The following is a 26,009-nucleotide window of genomic DNA, read 5'->3' as shown; positions in this document are numbered from 1 at the left end:
TCAAACATGTTTAATGTGTATCTTTTTGTGTGAACATAGTCTTGAAAATATGTATCATCGATATTTTTAAATTTATTATACTAGTAAAAGTTGTAGTACATATACCAAATATAAACAATAGTACAACAAATTCCCATGTACTTGTCTCCTAAACTCAATAATTATCAAGATTTTGCCTTGAAGTTTTGCTTAAATCTTTGTTTCATCTTTCTCATTTTCGCCTTCACTAAACTAAACACTTTAAAGTTCATCCCGGACATCATGCCATTTCACCCCTATGTTTTTTTAGCTATGCATCCCCTCCAACACTGAACATTTTCTTACCTGACTGCACACCCAACAAAATTAGCTGTAATACCTAATATCCAATTTATAATCAAATTTCTCAAAATGTCTCTTTGCACTTGGTTTGTGTGGGGTGTGTGTATGTGAACGTCTATCTCTTATCAGCATTGTGTTGTAGGCCTCGGTCCTCTTTTCACCCAGCTCTGTCCTTTTAACCAGCCAGGCTGCTCTGTGAACATGGAGTTGCTTTACCTGCTGCATGGTGCTCCGTGGGGCACCCCCCCCCCCCACCTTTAGCCTCTCCACTCCTCCAGGGAGGGATACCCCACTGCACCCAACTCCCCTCCTGCAAAGGATGCTCAGCCTTACCCTCTTATGGATCTTAGGGAGAATTTCTTTGGGTTATATATGTAGGAGCCAGGAGCAGATTTACTAGGTCATAGGGTATAAATATATTTGTCTCGATTTGACTTGATACAGCCACATTTTTTCTCTAAAAGGTCTTCAGCAGTTCATGCTTCCACAGGCAGTGCAGGGGGTTCCTATATTCCCAGGTGATTGACATTGTCCAGCTGTCTGATTTTTGCTAATCTGACTGGAGTATCAATCTCATTATTATTATATTTGCATTTCTCTGATCACTGAAGAGTTTGAGCATCTCTGCATTGCTGATTATTCTTTAAGATTTCCTCTTCTATAAATTGTCTTTCCATATCACTTGGTCATATTTCAATGGAATATTTTGGATGTTGATTTGCAAGAGACTCTGGAAGATTCTACCCTTTGTTTATTTTAGACCTTGTAAAAATATTCTCACATCTTGTCATCTTGCTCTTAAAACTTTGTCCACCTCACCGAACAGAAAACTTTCCTTTTGGTGTAATTAAATATAATCGTATTTCTCAAAAATGTCTCTTTGCAGTTGGTTTGTGTGTGTGTGTGTGTGTGTGTTGTGTGTGTGTGTGTGTGTGTGTTTCTATATATTATCTGCACTGTGTTGTAGGCTTTGCTCTGTTGGTCCAAATTCTTTGATTTTGCTCAGTAATTTCACCCACTTACCAGCCCTCAAGAGTTTCGACTTGATTCAGCAGGCATGGGGAAGTCATTGCAGGTTCTTGAACTGGGGAGCAATATGAAGTGATTCACTTGGGAGCTATCTACAGGAGGGATTGGCTGCAAGGAGGCAAACTGGGAATCTGCATGTGGGTCAATAGCAGGCAGGGGGACAGAGCCCCTATCCTCATAGGACCTCCAGTCAGCATGGGAGCCAGGTATTCAACAACGGTGATGAGTATTCTGCAGGGAGTAGTGAGAACAGAAGGGGGGCAGGGTTAGGCAAGAGTTCCTGGAGACAGAGGCATTTGCTTTGACTGCTGAGGGTAAAGTAAGAGTTGGCCCAGTGAAGAGAGAGGGGGAATGTCTTGAGGGAATAAGGGTTTAGAAAATGGAAAACATCCAAGAAATATACTAAAGACAAAGTGGGTGAAATTGCTCAGCAAAGTCAAATGACATGGTGGAAAGCCTTATGGGGTTGACAGGCCACATGGTGACCTCAGAAGGTTGTTTCTTTCCCAGGCACCTGGGCCCAAAGCCAGGTGACAGGCGGTGAGGAAGGAAGGGCTGGTAAGGAAGCAGAAGCAGGGGGTGTGGACCACGGTCTGGGAGCTTGGCAAGAACAGGACAGACAGAGAGCGTCCAGCTGACCTTTTTCCAAGATGAACAAAAGAATGCTTTGCAGGCTGAGAGGACACCTTCATAGGCATGCAACTATCTCTCTTCTTAAACATATCTTTATATGTTCAACTTTCAAAAAGGATGTATGTATATTATAAAACAGGATTATGGAACTATTTAACACCGAGAATAAAAGCCTCCAAAACCATCCCCAGTAAGCACTGTTAATAATTCAGAGCATATTCCTCCAGATTTATTTCTATGTAACACTAACTTACATATTTTTAAAAATATTTTTACTGATTTCAGAGAGGAAGGGAGAGGGAGAGAGAAACAGAAACATCAATGATGAGAGAGAATTATTGATCGGCTGCCTCCTGCAAGCCTCACACTGGGGATTGAGCCCACAACCCAGGCATGTACTCTAACTGGGAATCGAACCGTGACCTCCTGATTCACAGATCAACACTTAACCACTGAGCAACACCAGCCAGGCTACATATCCTATCTAATAAAGAGAGAATATGCTAATCGACCCTCACATCATTGCAAAGATGGCGGCGCCCACAGCCAATAAGGAGGGAATATGCTAATTGACTGTCTCACCCTCAAAGATGGCGGCGTCCACAGCCACAAGATGGCGGCGCCCAGTCCCCTCAGCCCCCCAGCCACCCAAGGCCAGCCTGAGGCACAGGCAAGCCTCGGATTGTGGCTGCCCAGCCACCCAGGGCCGCCCGAGGCTCAGGTAACCAGGGCCGGCTGAGGCTTGCACTGCCGGCAGTGGCAGCAGCAGAGGTTTGATGGGGTCGCCTCCCATCCCTGAGGGCTCCTGGACTGTGAGAGGGGGCAGGCCAGGCTGAGGGACCCCCCCCCCCTCCAGTGCATGAAAATTCTAGTATATTTTAATAGGACATACATAATTTTTAACAGAGTTTCAAGTACATAAAGCAAAAACTGATGGAACTGAAAGGAAATAAAGATAAATCTACAATCATAGTAGGAAACTACAACCACTCTCAATAATCCATAGAAAAGAGTAGACAGAAAATTATTAAGGCTATAGAACGCCTGAAGAGCATTATCAACCTACTTGGCCTAATTTATATTCACAGAACATTTCAACCAACCATAAATAGCAAAATACCCATTCTCTTCAATTGCACATGGATCACTCACCAAAACTGACCATACTATGGGCCACAAAACAAACTTTAGCAATTGTAAAAAACACGAAATAATAGAAAGTATAATCTATGTCCACAGAGAATTAAACTAGAAATCAGTAACAGAAAGACATTTGGAAAACCCCTAGTGAAAACTAAGCAAAGGAATTCTAAATAACCCATAGATCAAAGATGAAGTCATAAGGGAAATTAGAAAATATTTTGAACTGAATGAAGATGAAAACATCAAAATTTGTGAGATGAGCCCAGCTGATGTTGCTCAGTAGTTGAGTGTGGACGTATGAACCAGGAGGTCCTGGTTCAATCCTGGTCACAGCACATGACTGGGTTGCAGGCTCCATCCCCGGTGTGGGGCGTAGCCGATCAATGATTCTCTCTCACCATTAATGTTTCTCTCTCCCTTCCTCTCTGAAATCAATTTAAAAACTTTTTAACAAAAAGCTGAACAAATGGAAAAATCAACTCTTCTTAGATCTACCAGAAAAGTGAGGTCACAGGACAAACTGCTGCCCCTTAAATTGGAGGAACAGCCAGCCAGATACAGAGTATCACCACTCACCTGAGCAGAAACCTCCACTAGAACCAATGCTGGGGTAGAAAAACCTGAACTGTAATTGACAAATCGCTGGAGGCTTATGTCTAAGACTTAAAAACTCCAGGGGGACACAGTCATTTGGAAGTCTTCTCTCCAGGAGCTCTACCAGGTCCTCGCTGTGAATATCAAAGAAAAATTCCCTTCATGCTTCTGGCAAGCAGAAGGGAAAAGGAACCATTTTTGAAATATGGCAGAGCATTCTGTTCTTAAGAAGGCTTGCCCTCAGGAGAAACTATCTTACCAGAGCCTAACCTGCTGGGGTTTAACCAGATCCTAACTGAAATGGAAGAGGAAATATCCAACTCCAGTCCCTTGCTTGTATCCATCTTGTCCCACCTAACGGGGAGGTGGCGGGGGTGGGGGGGAGGGGCGCAGACAGAAGTGCTGGTGAAGTTCACAGTCTAGGAGAAAGGCCCCCCAAAAGATGAGACCTGATCATAGGACTAGAGGAGAATGCTGCCTCACCTCCACATTAATAAAGGCCTGTTTACCAAAGTTCCTTTTACCCAGTACCTCATATCCGCCTTTCAGCAAATAATTATAAGGCATACTAAAAGGCAAAAACACCGTTTGAAAAGGCAGAATAAACATCAGAACTAAGTCAGGTATGATTGTGAATGTTGGAATTAACAAACTAGGAGTTTTTTAAAGTTATAATTAATATGCCAAGCAATTCAATAGAAAAAAGTAGGTGACATGAAAGATCAGATAGATAATCTAAGCAGAAATATAGAAATTCTAGAAAAGAATAAAAAAGAAGTGCTAGAGATAAAAAACAACAACAACACTGTAACAAAGAATGCCTTTGATGGGCTCATTAACAGACAACATGGCTAAGAAAAAATCTGTGAGCTTGAGGATATGACAATAAAAATTTCCAAACCTGAAAAGCAAAGAAAATAATGACTGAAAGAGAGAGGAAAAAACACACAAAACAAAACAAAGCAGGCAGAGCATCCAAGGATTGTGGAACAACTACAAAAGATATAGCAGACACATAATGGAAATGCCAGAAGGAGAAGAAAGAGAAAAACAGAAGCAGTATTTGAAACAATAATGACTGAGAATTTCCCAAATTAATGTCAGATACCAAATCATAGATCCAAGAAACTCAGAGAACTCCGAACAAATAAGCAAATGAACAACAACAACAAAATCTTATGCTGGCTGGTGTGGCTCAGTGGTTGAGCATGGACCCAGGAACCAGGAGGTCATAGTTCAATTTTAAAATAAAAAACTTCTGCTTTGCAAAAGATAATATCAAGAGAATGAGAAGACAAGCTGCAGACTGGGAGAAGATATTTGCAAAAGACATGTCTGGTGAAGGACTATCACCTAAAACATACAAAGAACTCTTAAAACTCAACAACAAGAAAACAAACAACTTGATTGACAAATGGGACAAAGATCTGAGCAGACATCTCACCAGAAAGCATAAACAGACGGCAACTAAGCATGTGAAAAGATGTTCAACATCATAGGCCATTAAGGAATTGCAAATTAAAGCAATGAGATATCACTACACACATTCAAATGTCCAAAAATCCAAAAACACTGGCAACCCCATTTGGCAATTAATGTTCATATATTTATATCCTAATCCAGAAATTCCACCCCTGGAAATATACCTAAGAGGAATGAATGCCATATGTCTACTGAAAGGAATGCACAAGAATGTTTGGAGCAGCTTTATTTATAACAGTAAAAAACGCAACAACTGAAATGACCATTAGAAATAGAAAGAATAAATTGTGGTATATTTATGCAATGGAATACTATATAGCAATGAGAAAGGAACGAACTACATGCAACATGATAGTCTCAGACATAATGTTGAATGGGAGGTCATATGTAAAAGAGCATACACTGTATGATTCTATGTACATGAACTCCAAAAACTGGCTAAACTTCTTTTTTTTTTTTTTATAGCAAAGGTGGAAATTTATTGAAGATCAAGTACAGACTCTCATGTGGGGAAGGGGGAAGAATCTCACAGCGCAGACTCCCAGGAGGGGGAAAGAGTTCCAAAGAACAGACTCCCACATGGGGAGGGGGAAAGAGTCCCTTGGCTAAACTTCTTTATGGCAATAGGGTTCAGAATACTGGTGACATTTGGAGATGAATGTGGACTTTCTAGATGCTAGATGCTAGATATATTCAATATCTTGATCTGGTTGGTGGTTACATTACACAAACACATACACACACACATATGACATGTATACTAATTCATCAAGCTGTACACTTAAGATGTGTATACTTATTTATCTGTAAGTTCTACCTCAATTTTTTAAAAATATATTTTATTGATATTTTACAGAGAGGAAGGGAGAGGGATAGAGAGTTAGAAACATCAGTGAGAGAGAAACATCCATCAGCTGCCTCCTGCACACCCCCGCCTGCACACAACCATGGTACATGCCCTTGACCGGAATCAAACCTGGGACCCTTCAGTCCGCAGGCCAATGTTCTACCCACTGAGCCAAACCAGTCAGGACTCTACCTCAATTTAAAAAAATACAAATACATAAGGGATTGCATGAATGGGAGGTGGGGGGTAATGGGGGAACAAGGACACATATGTAATACCTTAATCAATAAAGAAATAAAAATAAATAAATAAGGGACAGTAGCTCCCCCCACCCCACCCCCCCCAAAAAAAGAAAAGAGACAGGGAGAAGTCTTTGTGTCACTATCCTATATAATATCCTAGCTAATATGCAAATGGTCTTCATGCCCTCACACCTCAGACACTCAACACTGGGGAGAGAGGAATGGGGACCAGCCAGGCTGTGGCCTGGGAGAGGGAAAAGCCTTCCACCCCATGGACCCGAGCGCCTGCAACTACAACCCGGGTGAAGCCTCCCTCCCATGGTCCCCTGCGGCTGCGGCTGGCCCAGGCAAAGCCAGCCCGTGTCTAGGTTCCTGCCGTGGGCCAGAAGGAGGGGATCCTGGGTCCCAGGTGTGGGGTGAGGCAGAGGTGGCTAGGGGCAATCAGGCCAGCAGGGGAGCAATTAGGGGCAATCAGGCAGAGGTGATTAGGGGCAATCAGGCAGGTAAGCAGAGGGGTTAGGGGTGATCAGGCAGGCAGGCAGGCGAGTGGTTAGAAGCCAGTGGTCCCGGATTTCGAGAGGCAGTCGGACATCCCCTGAGGGGTCCCAGATTGGAGAGGGTGTAGGCCAGGCTGAGGGACCCTCCCCCCCTGCACAAATTTTGTGCACCGGGCCTCTAGTCTTAAATAAAAATTTAAAAACAGGACATTTCACCCTAGCTGGTTTGGCTCAGTGGATAGAGTCAGCCTGCAGACTGAGGGGTCCTGGGTTCGTTTCCAGTCAAGGGCACATGCCTGGGTTGTGGGCTTAATTCCCAGGAGGGGGCATGCAGGAGGCAGCTGATCAATGATTCTCTTTCATCTTAATGTTTCTCTCTCTCTCTCTTTCCCTCTCCCTTCCTCTCTGAAATATAAAATATATATATATATATATATATATATATATATATATAATATGTACATCGATAGTGTATAGATGAACATATTATTTTCAAAGTTATATATTTTAATGTGTTTGGAAATGTCCTGTTTTTAAAATACATATATATTTTATATATATATTTATATATATATGTCCTGTTTATATATATATATATATATATATATATATATATATATATATTGTCCTGTTTTTAAAAAATATATATATATATATTTTAAAAACAGGACATTTCCAAACACATTAAAATATATAACTTTGAAAATAATATGTTCATCTATACACTATCTAAAATTACTCCACGAACACACCAGGAATTCAAGTACCACATTTTGGTTAACGCATTCCAGGCACACTAGGTGTTTTATATGAGCTGCTGCTGAAATCCTGGCAACCCGGGAAAAGGCTGGGGCCAAGTAGAGAGCTTGTAGTTAGGATTGTGCCCTGTCACCAGCCTGGGCTGGGGTTGTGGAATGCTGAGGCTCCGCTCCAAGTCACAGGGCAGAAAACTGGAAGGGAGGGATGGATAAATTGGGAGAGGAGGCAAAGAAAAAGGACCGAGGGCAGATTCCCTCATGCTCTGGCCCAGAGCCCAAGTCCTAGACTTCTGACCTCACCAGGGACGCAATAGATGTAAAACAAGCCCATCGGTTTCCAAGTGGGGAGAGTGCCAGCCATGATGTTTGCTGCCCAAGGAATGAAAAGTCAATAATAATCATTCTTATGATTCATGTTCATCCTGTTTTATTCCAAAGCACTTTACCGAAAGGTCCTTTCGCCCGGCCATTATGATCAGGGCCAGGAGGCAGGACACCTGGACTCCAGATCTGTGCACGGAAGACTTGGAAATGCCTTGGGGTTTAAGTTTCTCCCACTGTAATTGTGGCAAGTAACATTGGGAAGAATTTTACATATATCGTTTCGCTGGACCCTCCAACGCTGGTGAGGAAAGCAGAGAACGTAGGATTGTTATTCTAATTTTATAGATAAGGAAAATGGGATCAGGTGACTGGGTCAGACTCACACTATCAACATGGTGGGAAAGCTGAGATGCTGGGAAGCTGGGCCCTCTCTTTCCAAATGCTTTGCTGTTTCCCAGTCAAAACAAGAAAGTCAGTTCCTATGAGATGGCTTGATCCAACACAAAATGCCCTGTGTATGTTCCAAGGGCAGAACTGGATTTCTGGGGCTGAAACTTGTTTTGTTTTTTTTTTAATTTTCTGGGCGGGGGTGAGGAGGGGAGGTAACTCATTAACAAAAATATCGAATGATGAGTCAAAATTAAGCACAGGGTCTTAGACAACCCTACAAACGAGGGGCCCTGAGACTTCAGCTGCGTTAGCATTAAGGTAGCACCTCTCTTACAGGCCCTGCCCACTCAAAAATCTGGACACACCAGATCTTGACAGGGGTTTCCTCCCTGCTTGTGAAACGTGGCAGATGCGGGCTGTGGAGTCCTGGGAAAGGAATCTCATTTCTCCCAGGAGACAAGAGGAATTACAACAGCAGCGAGGCCGCTTTGTGAGGACGGAGAAGGCTGTGTGCCAGGGACGCGTCCAAAGGGGCTGGTGTCCCAGCTGGCGGAGATGTGGGCTGGAGCAGCGTTGGTGTGGGAGACCGGCGGCCTGGGAGCAGGAGCAATGGCTGCCTGCAAAGCTACGGCCCAACCCGTAGGCAGGCCTGTGGGAATCAGGCGTTCTTCCATCTTCTGGCTCCCTGCGTCCTAATAAACCTTCCTCCGAGGAGGCAAGGCTGAGACCGACAACCACAGCCGACCGCAGTGGGAGGGTGGATCGTGGCCTCCGCCCAGGCTTTTCCACCTCCGGGCCGCAGGATGCCGGAGTGCGGGAGGCCTACGCGAAGGCTGCCCCGCTGCGGCTCGGGCGGAGAGGCCGGGGTGCCCGGCTCCCCTCGGGGCTCCCGGCTGACGGAGGGGTAGAGGGAGAGGACGGGAGTGGGGGCAGCGCCCGTGGCCTGCTTTCCCAGGGCTGGCCCAGGCTTTTTGACAAGCTGATTGCGTGGCGAGGATTGGCTGGTCCCGGCGTGACGCCGATTAACAACAAAGGTGGAGTTGGAAGAAATTAGATTAAAGGAGAGAGAAAAAATTAAAGGGGGAGCTGGCAGGGCACTGGAGGCAGAGGCCGAAGGGGAGATGTGCGAAGCCTGGTCTCCTGGCTCCGACTTCGCCCGGGAAGGGAAGCCCTTCCGAAAACCCACCGGGATTTTGCTCTCCACCCCGACCCCGGCCCAGCTAACGAAGCCTGGGTGCAAGGAATGGCTACCGCTTCTTGAGAAATCCCCCCCCAACTCCCACCCTGACACCCCTTGATATGGCTCAGGGGGAGAACTTTTTGCTCGGACTCCTCGGATCCTAGACCCGGCGGAGGTGAGGGGTATTGAGAACGACGAGAGGCTCGATCTAAAACCCGGAAGGCTCCCGCGGGGCCCCGAGATCGGCCGAGGCGGGGTGCTCCCCGGGTTTTTCCATGTGTTGCAAATCTAAGAGCTTCTTTCTTGCCTTTTTTTTTTTTTTAAATACCCCCCTCCTCTTTGCTCTCCTCCTACCCCCCCCCCCCCCCGCTTTGGCTTTAGGGTTGCAAAAGCAAAGAGCAATAAAAAAAAAAAAAAAAAAAAACCGCGCACACACTCAGACACACACCAGTGGCGACAGGGGAGAGTTGGAAAGACGCAGGAGAGAAGCAGGAGGCAGGAGGCAGCCGGGAGGGAGCAATGGGAGCGGGAAGCAGCCAGGTTCCCTCGCAGATCCCCCTCCGGCCCCACGTCGCCTCGTCGGCCCCGATAGGGGAGCGAGGAGCCGGGCGAGCAGATGGAGTGAAGCTCGCTCCAGGCAGCGGGCTTGGCCGGAGCATGGAGGAGCCGCCAAGCGACCGGCTGATTGGAAGAGAAACGCAGAGCGATGGAGGCGGGGGTAGGAGGACGATTTCTCTGCGGGGACTGGCGGCGGCGTACACGCCCGGGTCGGGCGCTGCAGAGCTTGGCTAGCTTTCAACCCGCGCTCGCCGGCTCCAGCCCCGCGAGCCCCCACCCCCAGCCCTCCCGACAGCTCCGCAGGTGAGTGCGAGCTGGGGGCAAAAGACCCAAAAGTCTCAACACGCCCGCCCTGCCAAACAAAAAAAAGAAAGAAAAGCATTTTTTTCTTTTTATTTATTTTCGTGCAGCCCCCAGCGCAGTGGGAGGGAAAGGGTGAGGCTGAGCAGCCCGGAGGAGGCGGAGGGGCCAGGCGAGGCCTGGGTGGCCCGGGAGGCGGCGGCGCCGAGGCGGCTCTGACGGTCGAGCGCTCGGAGCGGCGCCGCGCTGCGCCGAGGCGGGCGGGCGGGCGGGCGGAGCGGGGCGGGCGGAGCGCGGCGCGTGGGGCTCGCCATTAGCCGTCGCTCCGCTTCGCCATCTCGGGCTTTGTCTGGCGACTCACAGCCCCGGCATCGGCTGCGGCGGAGCTGCGGCTCGGCTCTTCGGCCCGCCGCACCCCGAGGTGCCCCTGGCCCGCGCTCCCATTCACACGCTCGGTAAGTGAGCCCCAGCGCCGTAGATTTCGGGGGAGAGCTGGCTGCGAGAGGCAGCGGCGCCGATCTCCATGCGCCCGGGCAGGCCTGGGGAGACATGCCGGGCTGGATTGAACCGGCTCCCCGAGAGGCTCCTCTGCCGGAGCCCGTCGCTCCCTCGCCCTTTCTGGGGTGTAAGAAGCAAAGGGTTTTTGTTTTTAAATTTACGGAGAGGGAATTTTGTAGGTTTGCTGTCTTTTTCTTTTTTAACTTTCGTGTGTATTCTCTTCGGTAGCAAGGGAACCGCGAGGTAGGCGCCGAAGCCTGGCGCCGCGTACGACTAGCGTGCGCCCCAAGCTGGTGGCCACGCTCCGGGGATGAGGGTGGGAGCGGTCCGCCGGCTTCGGGTGGCGGGAGCGGGGAGCGGGCGAGAGCTGGCGTGGAAGCCCGAATCTGAGCCTAGAGGACTTGGGGGAGAGCTCCGGAGCAGGGCTACGGGCACCCCGAAGCCTCCCAGGCCGCCGGGGGCCCCTCCGGGCACCCTCTCAGACCGCGCCTCGCGCCCTCCCTCCCCACGGCCGAGCATGCCAGTTCCCCCGCGGGTCTGGCGAGGTCGCTCTCGGCGCCCGCCCGTCCCGGCTCCGAGCTCCGCCGCCATCCGGGCGGCTGCGTGTCTCCCTGCCCCGGCCCCCCCCTCCCCGGCAGCAGCAGCAGCCGCCGCCGCCGCCACCACCAGCACCACACCACCCCCCCTCCTCTCCTTCCTTCCCTCCGCCTCGGCCGCCCGGGTCCCCCCAGCTCCCGCCCCTCCTCCCAGCTGCCCCCCGCGGAGCCCGCCCGGGCAGGCTGTGGGAGGGAGCGGAGCCGGCGAGGCGGGCGGGCTGGCGCTCGCTCCCCGGGGGTCGGTGTGCGCTCCACGGGGAAGGACGCGCTCGCTGCCCCGCTTCTCCCGCCCCCCTCCCGCTCCTCCTCCTCCCTTCTCCCTCCTCCTCCCCGCTCCGGCGGCGGAGGCTGCTGCGGCGGCGGGGGGTGTGCGAGCTGAGGCCGGGGCCGGCGGGCGGGCGGCGGGCGGGCTGCCTGCAGGCGGAGGGCGCTGTGCTTTGTGCTTTTCGCCGCGAGGAGCAGCAGGCAGCAGCCACAGCCGCCGCCACAGCAGCAGCAGCAGCAGCCGCCGCCCCAGCGCTGCCGCCGCGCCCGGAGGAGGAGCTGCTGCCGCCGCGGGAGGGAGCTGCGGCTGTGCCCGGCCGAGCGGGGGAGGGCGCCGCCGCTCAGAACCGGGGAGGGAGCCGCCGGAGCGGGAAGCCCGGAGGCCGCGCTGAGCCGGGTAACCGAAGCGGCTTGGGACGCATCCGCGGTCAGGACTGGGCGGCGGGGAGCGAACAGCGGGTGCGGTGAACGCCCGGAGGGGTCCCGGGGCCACCTCCGGGCAGAACACGGGACGAGGGAGGACCAGGGCACTGGAGAGGACGCCGAGAACCGGGGGAGGGGAGGGGAGGGCAGGAAGCGAGGCCCGAGCCGAGCCCCGGCCGCGAGCGGAGGAGGCCGCGCTTCTGCGAGCCGGCAGGCGCAGTTCTCGCCGGCCGCCGGAGGGGGCGGCGGGGCCGGTGAGCGCTGCGCCCCCGCCTCCGGGCCGCCGTCCTCCCGCCCTCTCCTTGGCTCGGCTCCCCGGAGGCCGGGGCGGGGGCGCCGGCGGGGCTGGGCCGCAAGCTCGGGGAGAAGGCGGCGGTTCCCGCCGTGGTCGCGCCTCTGCGCCGGGTTCCTCCGTGCGCTTCGGGGTAGCTGGGCGGTGGCGGCCCCGCTGGCCCGGGTGGGTGGCTCGGGGGTGGGGGGCAGGCCGCTTCTTTCCGGCTGCTCGCCCGCCCAGGCGGGCAGGGACGGCGTCGGGTGCCCGAGAGGGGGGGCGGCGGGAATCCGGATCCGGTCCCCGGGGGCGGTGCGGCCGCTGCTCTCCGGGGCCGGCGGCGGCTGCGTTGCGTCCGGGTCCCCGCCGGGTTGCGGAGGCGGGGGGAACCGGCTGGGGGGAGGCGGGAGGAGGAGACTGTGGCGCGTGCCCGCTTCCGCGGCCGCGCGCGCCCTTTACCCGCCCTTCCTCCTCCCCCGCCCTCCAGCCTGGGGCCTCCCCCGGGCGGGCGCGTAGGGGAGGAGGAGTTTTTTCTCTCGGCCCGGGTGGGGGAAGGAGGGCGGGCGCTAGCTGCACGCGGGAGCTGGGAGCTGGGAGCAGTCTCTCGCGTGGGCAGGGGAGGGCGCACGCCGCCGAGCCTGGCTGCAAGGGCTGGGGGTGGGGGTTACGGGGAAAAGGGGGAGAGTCCTCTCACACCCACCTACCCATTAAATCTGCTAGGGTCCTGACAGGGTCTCTCTGAGAGTGGGGACGTTTGCCCCCCTCCCCTCTGGGGGAGGGAGGAATAGAAACTCCCTCTGAGTAGAGGCTGCTATCTCTTCTGAAGGGTGAGGTGGCTTTGAACCCGGATTGCCCGGCCAGCGTGACCAAGGAGGTGGCTGGAGGTGGCCGGACGGCTGGAGAATGAACGGAGAAGCAGACTGCCCCACAGACCTGGAAATGGCCGCCCCCAAGGGCCAAGGTAGGAGCCCCCATCCTTAGTCCTCTTTAACTTAAATCCTCTATTCCCACATGGCTGCCTCCACTCCCCTCCTACAGGGTTTCTCCACTCTGCATTCTCTGAATTGAGATAAGGGCAAGGGTGTCTGTAAGAGTCAAGCACCCCTCACCCTGGGGGTTTGGCTCAGTCCAAATTATTAAGCCTTGTATTTTTCACACTCCATATGCCCCCTCCCTCCTTCCCTCCCCCCCCTGTTAGAGAGAGAGAAGGAGGCCCTGTAAGCCTTCCTTCTGGGGTTCCCAGTCAGCCTGGGATGTGTCCTTCCCCAGTGTCCTGGAATGGGAGGAAGGATGAGGAATGTGGAGGCAGGGGGAGAAGAGAGGGGTTGGGAAGGATTTTCAGGGTTTTTTTTATTACTAAGAGGAAGAGTTTTTTGGTGAGGTACTTGGAAAGGGTGTGTTGATGGTTTGAGACCCTAAACCCAGGGAGTTATTTTTATAACTAGAGCTTACCCCAACCAGTAGGGATCCAGTGTGTATGGGGGCAGGTGGTAAGATGAAGCTGAGCATCTGGGCCATGGAGAGGAGAGAGGACTATGGGTTTATGTGACCTGCCTTACAGAAACCCAGGCCCAGGTTAACAGATGTAAATGCAAATGAGGAGCCCTTTCGATGCCTAGCCTTGGATAGCTGTTCTCCCAGCTCACTCTCTAGGGTAGGTCTCACTGCAGCTGCATTTCAGTGACTGGCCCAGAGCCCTTTTATGCCTATATGGGAGTTAGGCTGAGAAGACAACTCAGAATTCTGGGGGTCCTCCCTGGAGCCAGGGCCCTGAGGGCCTTTGCCTGCCTTGCATTAAAGCTTTCCTTTATGGAAACGAAATAACCATTTCCATTCAGTTTTTCTCACTTGCCCCAAATTCTCCTTAGACCTTCCTTCAGAGGCCAAGAGGGAGGGGGATGATGGGATACCCATTTCTCTAATGTTAGTTTCCAGCTGTGCTGGAGAGAAACATTGCATTGGTTCTCCTTACTACCCACATCCCATCCTCAGTTGTTGAACTCTTAGGGTATCTGCCTAGAATTTGCACTTGAACTTGGCGACACCTTTAGAAATGTTGCCTCTTGCTTCCCTCCCCTCTCTGATAAGCTATCTGTTTTCCCAATGGGCCTCAATCACAGTAGCTTCATTTCCTCCTTCCCTACAATAAATAGTACCTTGTGGCACTCAGGTCTGGCTTTCTAGGTATGACACTGTCTGGACAGGCATCCCTGCTCTAATTCATATGGCCACAGTTTCTCCTTAGGGCTAGGCCATGTTTTGTCTGTCTACAGATGGGAGGTAACCAGGGACTGGGAAGCTCTGGGGAGGAAGAGTTGAGCACGCAGGGACCGGGGAATTGATGAGGGGATAGCATGAGCCAGTCATGATCACCTTTCTTACCCCTCTCCAGACCGCTGGTCTCAGGAAGACATGCTGACTTTGCTAGAATGCATGAAGAACAACCTTCCATCCAATGACAGTTCCAAGTTCAAAACCACTGAGTCACATATGGATTGGGAAAAAGTAGCATTTAAAGACTTTTCTGGAGACATGTGCAAGCTCAAATGGGTGGAGATTTCTAACGAGGTAACTGATACCCTCCCCCCACCCCCCTTCCTGACACACAGGAGCACACCTCTATACGGACCCCTGCCTTAACTTTCCTGGTGTGGGAGATGAAACAGAAGTCTATGAACAGGAAGGAAAGAGACCGGGTGCATTTTGGGAGGTGGTACAGTCGACAGCACTGGCCTAGAGTTCTCAGTTCTACCAGTTTCTAGCTTTGTGGCCTTGAATACTTACCATCTCGGAGCTTCTGTTTCCTGAGCTCTTCTGGGGGTTGAATGGGGTGCTGGCATAGACAACCACATTGAGGTCAGGGGGTCACCTTGTTGCTGGCCTTTGGTGTGTCTGACTGCCTGGGCCTCTGCAGTAGGCATGAGCTAGTGCCTGGGTGTCTGCTTCGATGTGAGGAGCCACCTGAGTTGTGTGGCTGTCGGCCTCTGCGCCTCCTCTTTCGTTACGTTTAGTCTAATGGAAAGTAGAGGAAACCCGTTGGAAAACGGGAGTATGCTACTGGGTAGTGCCCCCTCTCCTGAACTTCCCCTTCCACTCACCTCCCTTCTTCTTCCAGGTGAGAAAGTTCCGTACATTGACAGAACTGATCCTCGATGCTCAGGAACATGTTAAAAACCCTTACAAAGGCAAAAAACTCAAGGTGAGTTTCCAGGAGGAGGAGCACAAGGGGTAGGAGAGGAATGGCCCAAAGAATGGATGGTGTCTGACCTTCACTGTGTCCTTGTCCCTCATTCCAGAAACACCCCGACTTCCCAAAGAAGCCCCTGACCCCTTATTTCCGCTTCTTCATGGAAAAGCGGGCCAAGTATGCTAAACTTCACCCTGAGATGAGCAACCTGGACCTGACCAAGATTCTGTCCAAGAAATACAAGGAACTGCCCGAGAAGAAGAAGGTGGGGGGAGGGGGGCTAAGGTGGCTGGGAGGGAAAAGGCTGGGAGCAGCTGCTGGGGTCAGGGGGTGGGACTCAGACAAAGGGACTTTGGTATCAGGGATGTGGGTGGGTCAAGACAAAGGGACTTGGTATCAGGGATGTGGGTGGGTCAGCAGAGCAGAGTAGGGTCTTGGGCAGCCGCACCTGATCACCCACTTCCCGGCCCACACACCATAAATCACAGGCACTGTCACAGGTGTAACCCAGGCTGAGCTAGGTGCTGGGACCATCCACAGTCCACGGTGTTGTTTTACACAGCTCTGCTCCCATGCGCACATCCTCATTGTTAGGCCTGCACAGCAGTTCTTCACCCTCTGACATGTCCTGACATGGTCTCATTTGACGCTTGCAGTATCCTCATAAAGGCAGCCCCAGAAGAACAGGTTATCCGATTTTGTGAGCAAGGAACCGGGGTGCTGGAGGGTATCGTGTCCCAGGTCACAAAACTAATGATGCTAGAACAGGACTCGGGTTTAGTGCTCTAGGCTCCCTGCCTAGAGCCCTTCTCATTGCCACATCCATATGTTAGGTGGGTTTCCTTCCCATGCACACATGTTTGCCCAAGGATACACATGGTCTCTGGTGGCCTCATGCTATACCAGACCGTTGGAGGCTGTCAACTTTGAGCAGAGTCGCCCTAGCCTCCCAGGCAGAGATAGACGGTCAAGTACAGTGAGAGCAATAGTCCCTCAAAGAGAGAGGCAGCAAAGCACTTGGAGGATCCTGCAGCTGGGACATGAGTGAGATGGGGTAGGGAGAGAGGGACCCAAAGAAGAGACGCTAGACGGCCAAGATGGAGCCAGAGAGGTGATGAGGGGCATCAGAGTTGTCTACAACCAGCTCTCAGGAGGTGGCACTGGCCGTTGCACTGTGGGTAGCCGTTTGCCTGGTGTATGCACCCTGGCTGCGGGCTCTTGTGCCCTTGGTTCTGGACTCCACAAAGGAGCGAATTTGGCTGGGTAAAACCAGCTGTTGACCCTTTGATGGGGATATTGAAGAGCTAACTATACAAGCGACACCCAGTCACTCATGGGATGGGAGGAAGAGACAGGGTCCGAGGACCGGGGAGGGACAGGAGGAACTGTGATAGAGTGGGTAGTGTGCTGGCCTAGGGGACGTGAGGCTTGGACCTGTTCTGGCTCCCACTGAATTGCCGTGTGTGCCCTTCGGTAAGTCACCTGACTGCTCCAGGCCTGGTCTTAGCTGACGGGTGTGGAGGCTGAGCCCCGGCTCCGAGGTGCCATCCAGCTCGAAAAGCTGCTGTTGTGTGAGGAGGGCTGAGATTGGGGTCAAGCAGGCTGGGCTCTGCTCCCAATTTTCTGTGGGAGCCCGAGGAAAGCGGGGCTTCCCACACCTGGTGTCTCTTCCGCACGAGGCAGGGATTGGGCTCAAACACTATGAGCCCCGGGCCCCTTCCAGTGCTAATGATTGTGAATCTAGGCAAGCGGGGTGGGGGAAGGGAGGTGAACACTGGCTGGGAGCCATGACCGAAGGTAGATCAGGAAGGAAAAAGACGCTGGGAATGAAGGAGAGAGGAGTGTGGAGAAGTTGGGAAGAGTCAGGTGATGGTTGGGAAGGAGGACCAGGCTGATGGAAGGGGTGAAGGAGAAAATGGGGACGCCTAGTGGCAGAGAAGGCGATGGCTGAGGAGGGAAGGAGGATGGTATCAGAATTGTGAAGGATAGCCAGGGATCCAGAGGTGGTGGATGGGGGTAAATATCCCAATTTAAGAGACATCTATTAGGATGTGACTTGCATTGCAAGAATTCACTCTGGGTTCCCTTCAACACACTCCTCTCCTGCCTTGGAAGCAGGACTACCTCTGAGGGGCTAGACCAGTGGTCGGCAAACTGCGGCTCTCGAGCCACACGTGGCTCTTTCGCCCCTTTAGTTTTTAGCAAAGGCCAGCTTAGGAGTACCCTAATTAAGTTAATAACAATGTACCTACCTATCTAGTTGAAGTTTAAAAAATTTGGCTCTCAAAAGAAATTTCCATCGTCGTACTGTTGATATTTGGCTCTGTTGACTGATGAGTTTGCCGACCACTGGGCTAGACCAGTATCAGTTGCCACAGACATGGGAGGAGGGAGTGATGGAGGCGTGTCCTACACCTCCTGACAACTCATTGTGGGAGTTTTGAGGTGTTGGGGAGAGGTGGAGGGGTAGGTTTGGGGGGAGTCCCAGCCCTGTCACTGTTTACTGTGTGACGGGGTGTCATAAACCAAAGGAGTAGGATGTGTTCTGGGAGACCCCTGTAAGTTCTCACTTATCTGGGCTACTGTTGAGCCCTGCCCCCACCTGCCACCCCCCACCCCCCACCGGAAGGCAGGCCGGCATCCCCTGCCTGCTCATGCCATCCTCCATTCATCCATGTCACCAACTGGGAGGCAAAATAGCTAGCAAGGAGGACTCTGGCTTTTGTAGCTCAGGCCTTGGGTTGTGGATGACCCGGTCCCCTCCTCCCCCCAGATGAAGTATATTCAGGACTTCCAGAGGGAGAAACAGGAGTTCGAGCGAAACCTGGCCCGATTCAGGTAAGGCAGTGGAGCCCAGAGGAGGGCCACAGGGCGCTGGGTGTGACAGGATAGGCTAACACTGACCAGAGCCTCAAGCCTGCCATCCGTGAGGCATGGAAGATGACGGGTCACGTGTGAACCCTAGTGGGTCATGCTCAAGGGCAGGGACAGTCAGGCAGCCACTGTCCCACTAGTCTCCAATCGGTAGTCCTAGGAGCCTTGGTGGGCGGGGCAGCTAGCCGGGTCTGCCCTGGCAGGATCTCCCTCCAAATTGCTGATTGTTGCTCCCCATGCCCTGGCTAGGGAGGATCACCCTGACTTAATCCAGAATGCCAAGAAGTCGGACATCCCCGAGAAGCCCAAAACCCCCCAGCAGCTGTGGTACACCCACGAGAAGAAAGTGTATCTCAAAGTTCGGCCAGATGTGAGTGTCCGGCCAAGGGGTGGGGGCAGAGGGCACATGGCGGTGGCAAGGGGGGGAGCCGCGCCAGGTCGGCTGGGCATGGAGCAGGAGAGGAGGCCCCGCCCCAGGGGTGGGCTGCATGGACAGGGCCCGGGCCAGCTGGCGTGCAAGCGTGTGCGTGCGCGTGTGAGTGAGCCTGTCCCCTTGCACCCAGGCGGGACCCCCGCCTCTCCGCCTTCTCCTCCTGGCCTGTGGGGGACACTCCTGTGACCTCCTGTGGCCCGAGGGGGCGGGGCCTCTGTGCCCCCCACCCCCCTCCCTTCCCCCTGCCCCTGGCTGCCTGTGTGTGTCTGACGGCTTTTGGTTTGCAGGCCACTACGAAGGAGGTGAAGGACTCCCTGGGGAAGCAGTGGTCTCAGCTCTCGGACAAAAAGAGGCTGAAATGGATTCATAAGGCCCTGGAGCAGCGGAAGGAGTACGAGGTTAGGCTTCCGCTGCGCTCCTCCCCATCCGGCTCTTCATGAGCCTCTGCCCTCTGACTCTGTGGCCCCCGCACTCCGCGGGAGGCGGTCACTCCCCATCCCTCCACTGAGGGAGGGGCCTTCTGGGCCCCTCACCTCTGCCCCTACCTTCCCCACACCCCCCTACCCATGAGATCTCAGGCTAGGGCAGGGCAGGGCACCATTTGTGTGGCACAGCACACACACGGCCACCCCCCAGCTTTGCTCCCTGCCTCCCCTTCCCAGCGGCTCTCCCCCCCCCTTCCTGGCCCCCGCTAACCCCACACCCCGTTGCCCTCCATCCTCCCACCTCACTCTGCAGGAGATTATGCGTGACTATATCCAGAAGCACCCCGAGCTGAACATCAGTGAGGAGGGCATCACCAAGTCCACCCTCACCAAGGCTGAACGCCAGCTCAAGGACAAATTTGATGGGCGACCTACCAAGCCACCTCCGTGAGCACGGCCCTGGGGTGGGTGGGTGAGTGGGCACCTGGGCAGGTGGAGAGCTGCCTGGTGAAGGACCTGGGCCCGGGCTCTGCTGCCCTGGGCCGCCCTGTTGCTCACAGGGATGCTCCTCCCGTGCTCTGGTTCTGATAGGAACAGCTACTCGCTGTACTGCGCAGAGCTGATGGCCAACATGAAGGACGTGCCCAGCACAGAGCGCATGGTGCTATGCAGCCAGCAGTGGAAGCTGCTCTCCCAGAAGGAGAAGGATGCCTACCACAAGAAGTGCGACCAGGTGAGCTGTGGCGGGAGCGCCCCTGGAGAGGGAGGATTCCTGGAGAGCCTGGGGAGCCTTGAAGCATGAGGTCTGACCCCTCGGGCACCTGCTTCAAAGTTGGTGTGCTGGGTCTAGCACCTGGACAGACCAACAGATAACGTTGGGCCTTCTGCTTACCACCCACGAGGGTTCCCAGTGAGCCTGCCCCCAGACTGACCCTGGCTCCCCTTCCTTTCCCAGAAAAAGAAAGACTACGAGGTGGAACTGCTCCGTTTTCTAGAGGTGAGTGGGTGAGGCGGTGTGCAGGACCCGTTGGACAGTTTGGGAGCGGGCTGGGAACGGGGCACACAAGCCCATGCCGCCTCTTCTCCCTGGACCAGAGCCTGCCAGAGGAGGAGCAGCAGCGGGTCCTGGGGGAAGAAAAGATGTTGAACATCAACAAGAAGCAAACCACCAGCCCAGCCTCCAAGAAGCCCTCCCAGGAAGGGGGCAAGGTGGGCAGGGAGCGCCGCTGAGCTGGTGGGAGTGGGGAAGGCAGGCTCCCTGTCAACACTCCACGGACTCTGACCTTCTTTGCACACCTACAGGGCAGCTCAGAGAAGCCCAAGAGGCCAGTGTCAGCCATGTTCATCTTCTCCGAGGAGAAGCGGCGGCAGCTGCAGGAGGAGCGGCCGGAGCTCTCAGAGAGCGAGCTGACGCGCCTGCTGGCCCGCATGTGGAACGACTTATCCGAGAAGAAGAAGGTCAGGCTGGCCAGACCAGAGGGGCTGCCAGGCATCTGAATATGGGCCGCTTCTCCTCTCGGGCCTGGCCGCACTTCCTCACCCCTGCCCTGTGCCAGCCACACTGGTGCCTGGGCTCAGGTGCTGGGGCTGGGAGCCCAGCGAGTCCAGCCGGAAGGCGGGAAGCTGTCAGCTGAGGGCTGTTGGCTCCCTGGGGAGCAGCGCTGGTGGGCGGGGCTGAGCCCGAGGCTGGAGATGTCTGCACCGGCCCAGCCTCTGCTGGGAACCTTCAACAGCTGGATGGGGAACGAGCGCCCTCTGGGGGTGGCCGGAAGGCTGATGCCTGGTGCCATCCCTCTGCAGGCCAAATACAAGGCCCGGGAAGCAGCGCTGAAGGCCCAGTCTGAGAGGAAGCCGGCTGGGGAGCGCGAGGAAAGGGGCAAACTGCCGGAGTCACCCAAGAGAGCCGAGGAGATCTGGCAACAGAGCGTCATCGGGGACTACCTGGCCCGCTTCAAGGTAGGAAAGAGGGGCAAAGGGGTTCAGCAGCCTGCCCACGCAGGCCTCCTCCAGTCCCAGGTGACCCCTCCCACAGCTGACAGCCCTGTCTGTCCCCAGAATGATCGGGTGAAGGCCTTGAAAGCCATGGAGATGACCTGGAACAACATGGAAAAGAAGGAGAAACTGATGTGGATTAAGAAGGCGGCTGAAGACCAAAAGCGATACGAGGTGGGAAGGGGCTGCTGGTTAGAGTTGTGCAATGGGGTGGGGTGGAGCTGGGGCCACCACCCTCCACTTAAAATTTGGGGGCCCCCTTTCTGGTGTGCAGCTTTCGTCACTGCTTGGGGCTTGGTGCCCCAAATCCCAGCCTTGGTTGTGTGACCCAGAACAAGTCTCTCAACTTCCTTCTCTGAGCCTCGGTCACACATCAGTTAAATGGATCGGACAATGGAAGTCACATGAGTGCAATTATGGCAGCACTTTCAAACCGCAGTGCCCACCACAGGTGTGAATTGTTAGCAAGTTGCTCCCTGGCCGTGCCTCAGTTTCTCCTCCTTCCTGGCACACACAAGGAGTCAGCTGAGACACTCATGGCATGGGACAAGAGATAGAAATATGTTGGGGGGTGGGGATGGGATGACTGTAGCCTTTCTGTGTATCCCCACAGAGAGAGCTGAGTGAGATGAGGGCGCCCCCAGCTGCTGCAAACTCATCCAAGAAGATGAAGTTCCAGGGAGAACCCAAGAAGCCTCCCATGTGAGTCCGGAGCCCACCCTGGAGGTGAGGAGGGTCAGAGCTGGAGAGCTACTTGGACGGTATTCTGACCCTCCCTGCACCGCCCCCGCTTCTTCTCAGGAACGGTTACCAGAAGTTCTCCCAGGAGCTGCTGTCCAACGGGGAGCTGAACCACCTGCCCCTGAAGGAGCGCATGGTGGAGATTGGCAGCCGCTGGCAGCGCATCTCCCAGAGCCAGAAGGAGCACTACAAAAAGCTGGCTGAGGAGCAGCAGAAGCAGTACAAAGTGCACCTGGACCTCTGGGTCAAGGTGAGAGGGCAGGGGACCCTTGGAAGAGGGAGGCATCCTGCTGGCTGGTCTGCATTCATGATTTTATTTGGTGTCCTACAAGGTAATGATTACTATCAGAGATAAGAAAACCAAGGCTCAGAGAGGTTAAGTAACTTACCCAAGACCACACAGCTAGCTAGTAAGAAAAATCTAAGTCAGACTGCCTTTTCCTTCCCTTTTGGAACCAGGGGTCCTCTCCTGGATTCTAGCTTGGCCCCCTCTCTGTGCCTTGGTTTAGCAGTGAGGTCTGTAGTGTGAGTCGCTTATGTCCTCCCCAGTCACTCAGGCAGGTTGGCCAGGGAACTAGCAGGGTTTAGGTATTCAGGAAGTTTGGTGAGCCCCAGGCTGCCTTGTCAGTGGCTCCAGGTTTGGTATTGGGGTGTGAGGGATGATGCCAGGCTCGGGGGGAAGGGAGTTGTCATGGGGGACTTCTGAATTGAGGAAGGCCCTGACTCTGGAGCTTGCATCTGAGGGGACATGAAAAACAACAGTCTTAGGACAGGGTGGCTCGAAAAGGGTTCAGAGCATCTTCAGCAGAAACCCTGGAACTTGGTTCTCAGATGCCAGGGGTTTTCTGCAGAGACCCAGGTACAGGGAGACCGGGAAGAGGAATGGTGGTTAGTAGTAAATGCTTGGCCCCACCGGGTGGTGTCCCAACGCTCACCTCCTCCTTTGTCTCTCCCAGAGTCTGTCTCCCCAAGACCGTGCAGCATATAAAGAGTACATCTCCAATGTAAGTCCGGGAGCAGGGTGGCACTGGGGTCAGGAGGGATTGGGGGTGTCTGGGACTCATGGCTGCTCCCTTTGTCTGTATCTCCATCCTCTCCTATAGAAACGTAAGAGCATGACCAAGCTGCGAGGCCCGAACCCCAAGTCCAGCCGGACTACCCTACAGTCCAAATCTGTAAGGAATCCCTCTAGCGGGGGGCAGGGGGGGCTCAGCACCTGGAGTGCTGTGGCAGAGACCACTGATGCAACTCTGTCCCTCTTAGGAGTCTGAGGAGGATGAGGATGAAGACGAGGATGAGGACGACGAGGATGAAGAGGAAGAAGATGATGAGAATGGGGACTCCTCTGAGGATGGCGGGGACTCCTCAGAGTCCAGCAGCGAGGATGAGAGCGAGGACGGGGATGAGGTGGGGTGGACGGGCATGGTGGGGAGGGAGGGTGAGGCCCTGCCAGGATGGCCATCCTGGTGATGGCATGTTTCTTGCCCCCAGAATGAGGAGGATGATGAGGATGAAGATGACGACGAGGATGATGACGAGGATGAAGACAACGAGTCTGAGGGTAGCAGCTCCAGCTCTTCCTCCTCAGGGGACTCTTCGGACTCTGACTCCAACTGAGGCTCAGCCCCACCTGGGGCTCCCCTCTCCAACTGACCGCCTTTGTTTTCCCCCCTTGTTCTGTCCCCTGCCCCTGGCCTCCCCCACTTTCTTTCTTTCTTTCTTTTTTAAACAAAATATGGTGGGGGGAGGGGCTGGAGGAGCCCAGGCCAGGACTCTGCAGCCTCAGAGACATCAGCCCTGGGGACTCTCCAGGGAGGGCAACCATCAGACTGAGCCACCACTGGACTGGACCGTCCCACCACTCTTCTGCACTTGCGGTTCCGGCATGGACAATGGACCTGGGAGTGGGGTGGGGGGGGTCCCAAAGAGTTCAGTGAGGACCTCTATACCTGCAGCCCAACTTAAGGGGGGGCGGGGTGGAAGCTTGGGAAGGACCGCTCCCTTCCCAGAGGGGCTTGCTGCCTGGACCCCCTACGTTGGAACTGGAGGCAGGGAATGTGGAGAGAGGAGGGCACGTGCCTGTGAGAAAATAGGCCCTGCCCCATTGCCCTCTCCCCTGCCCCCTGCAGGAAGGAGCTACCTGGACCCACTCTTGGGGGGAGGGGGCAGAGGTGTTTTTTATATATGTGTATATATTTTTTTTTAAGCTCTGAGCTGTCAACGAGACGTTTCCTACCGATCTCGGCTGCCGTCTCTGTTGTCATTTCTCCGGGAGGGAGGGTTTAGGGGGGTAAGTTTGGGACTTTTTAAAACTTGATACGTATGGAAAAGTGAGAGAGAAAGAGTGTGTGTGTGTGTGTGTGTGTGTGTGTGTGTGTGTGTCCTGTACATAGCATGGGTGTACCTGTGGATGTGTGCAAAGGCACATGTATATGTGTGTGTGTGTAAGTGTGTAAGGGGGGGGGAAGCCCACATCAGTCCATGAATCTGGTAAAAGGGTTGACAAAGGCCAGGGTGACATTGATCCTGGTGGGGACAGGCTGGGGCGGCCCCTTTCTCCACATCCTCTGCTTTGCCTAATCTCTGATTCAGTTAAAGGGGGTGTACTGAAGCCACTCTCTGATGCTTCCTAGCAGCTTCCCTCTGCCAGGGCCATGACTCTGAGCTGCTGCTGGTCTCCAGCAGGATGGCAGGGAGGGGGGCAGACCAGCTGAAAATTAAAGCTTGTATTTGGTGGGAAGGGCCTCGAGCCCATCCCAGGGGTCTCCTGGCCACCCTAGGCCCAGGACCTGGGCTTCAAGAGGTGTGTTGCAAGCTCTTATCCCTCCTGCCTTCATATCCTCCAGCTCCCCTGCCCCCATTTCCTTTGATTTCTCAGGTCTGCTCCATTCCTGCCCCCCCGCCCCAAACCCACAGCTGGAGAAGAGGTCTGTAAAAGCTGCTTTTGCAGCTGTCCCTCTAACCCTTCCCAGCTATCCCCAACATTTTGGTACCCTGATTCCTAGATCCTTAATAAGCCAAGCCACCTTGTCTCTGTGGGTTTAATTTTTTTGTTTTTGATTAAATTTTGGCTTTTTTTTTTTTTTTTGCAATCATGTCAGTGAGCTATTTAATTGGGTCTCTGTGCTTTTCAACCTTCCCCCCTCTGAATGAAAGCCAAGAACTGGGGGGAAGAGTGGGAACTCCACCTAGGAGGTGGGATAGGAAAAGTGGATCCTGCTCCCAAAGGAAGGCAGCCTTTGCCTTGGACGTGGTGCTGGGGTTGGGGGAGCTAGGGAGGGATACTCCCCACTCCCACTCCCCTTCCTTTGTCCCTATCCTGGAATTAGGCACAGGGCTTCCCAGGTTCTATTTCTTACCAAGAGCCCTTGCAGAGAACCCCATTCCCTGTCTGAGTGCCCCTGTGCTGTTGTGTTTTAGTGGAATGTGTTTTCATTTAAAAACAACTTTGAATGGGGCGCTTTTTATTTCCTGTTTTAAAAATTGAAAAATTCTTACAGTACAAACAGGGCTGTGGGGGTGGGGGTGTTGGTGCTGTAAGAGGTCACTCTGAGTGCATTTTGGCACTGGGATGGGATGGCTGGGGTGGGAGGACCCCCACATCCCCCCCCCCCTTTTTTTTCTAATATTTAAAGAGTGTTTTTGTAGGTTTCAACAACAACCACAACTTGAATTTGTATCATGGGAGGGGGAGGGAGTGGCTTAGAGGTGTCTGCCTAAGCTAAAGGCCAACTGTGGAAGTTTTGTTTTCCCTTTTTTTGTACAATAAAGTGGAAAAAAAAAAAAAGGTTTGACTGCTGTGTGGTCACTGGAATCAATGAAAGTGGGAGGCAGGGTCCAATGTGGGAAGACCCTTGAAGCCAACTTGTTTGCCTCTTTTTCTAGAACCATCTTCCTCTTTCCTGAAAATTCCATAGGCAACCTACCTTCACCTTGTTTTGTGCTGCTGGTTCTTGTACTTTCTCATTTCAGTTTGTTCACCTTGGGTGGTCAGACCACTAAGGACT

General features: G+C 53.6%; 1 protein-coding gene across 3 annotated transcripts; it reads left to right on the top strand.

The window, feature by feature from the left end:
• The first annotated feature begins 9,871 nt into the window (after positions 1–9,871).
• UBTF (upstream binding transcription factor) lies at positions 9,872–24,241 on the top strand. Of its 3 annotated transcripts, none has more exons than XM_054709070.1 (21): positions 9,872–10,301; positions 13,177–13,311; positions 14,743–14,918; positions 15,466–15,549; positions 15,647–15,802; positions 18,311–18,375; positions 18,661–18,781; positions 19,132–19,242; positions 19,583–19,716; positions 19,861–20,002; positions 20,225–20,266; positions 20,365–20,478; positions 20,572–20,727; positions 21,070–21,225; positions 21,325–21,435; positions 21,875–21,963; positions 22,063–22,252; positions 22,959–23,006; positions 23,106–23,177; positions 23,266–23,409; positions 23,494–24,241. In XM_054709070.1, the coding sequence occupies exons 2-21, from the start codon at positions 13,254–13,256 to the stop codon at positions 23,617–23,619; spliced, it is 2,295 nt and encodes a 764-aa protein (XP_054565045.1). In that variant the 5' UTR covers positions 9,872–10,301; positions 13,177–13,253; the 3' UTR covers positions 23,620–24,241. The 3 variants fall into 3 exon arrangements, with proteins under 3 accessions (XP_054565045.1, XP_008147491.1, XP_008147493.1); XM_008149269.3 differs by lacking the exon at positions 9,872–10,301 and adding an exon at positions 12,005–12,053; XM_008149271.3 differs by lacking the exons at positions 9,872–10,301; positions 19,132–19,242 and adding an exon at positions 12,007–12,053.
• Positions 24,242–26,009: the final 1,768 nt, after the last annotated feature.

The sequence above is a fragment of the Eptesicus fuscus genome, chromosome 20, assembly GCF_027574615.1.
Source record: "Eptesicus fuscus isolate TK198812 chromosome 20, DD_ASM_mEF_20220401, whole genome shotgun sequence".
NCBI classification, from domain to species: Eukaryota; Metazoa; Chordata; class Mammalia; order Chiroptera; family Vespertilionidae; genus Eptesicus; species Eptesicus fuscus.
This window is presented reverse-complemented; position numbering and strand designations above follow the sequence as displayed.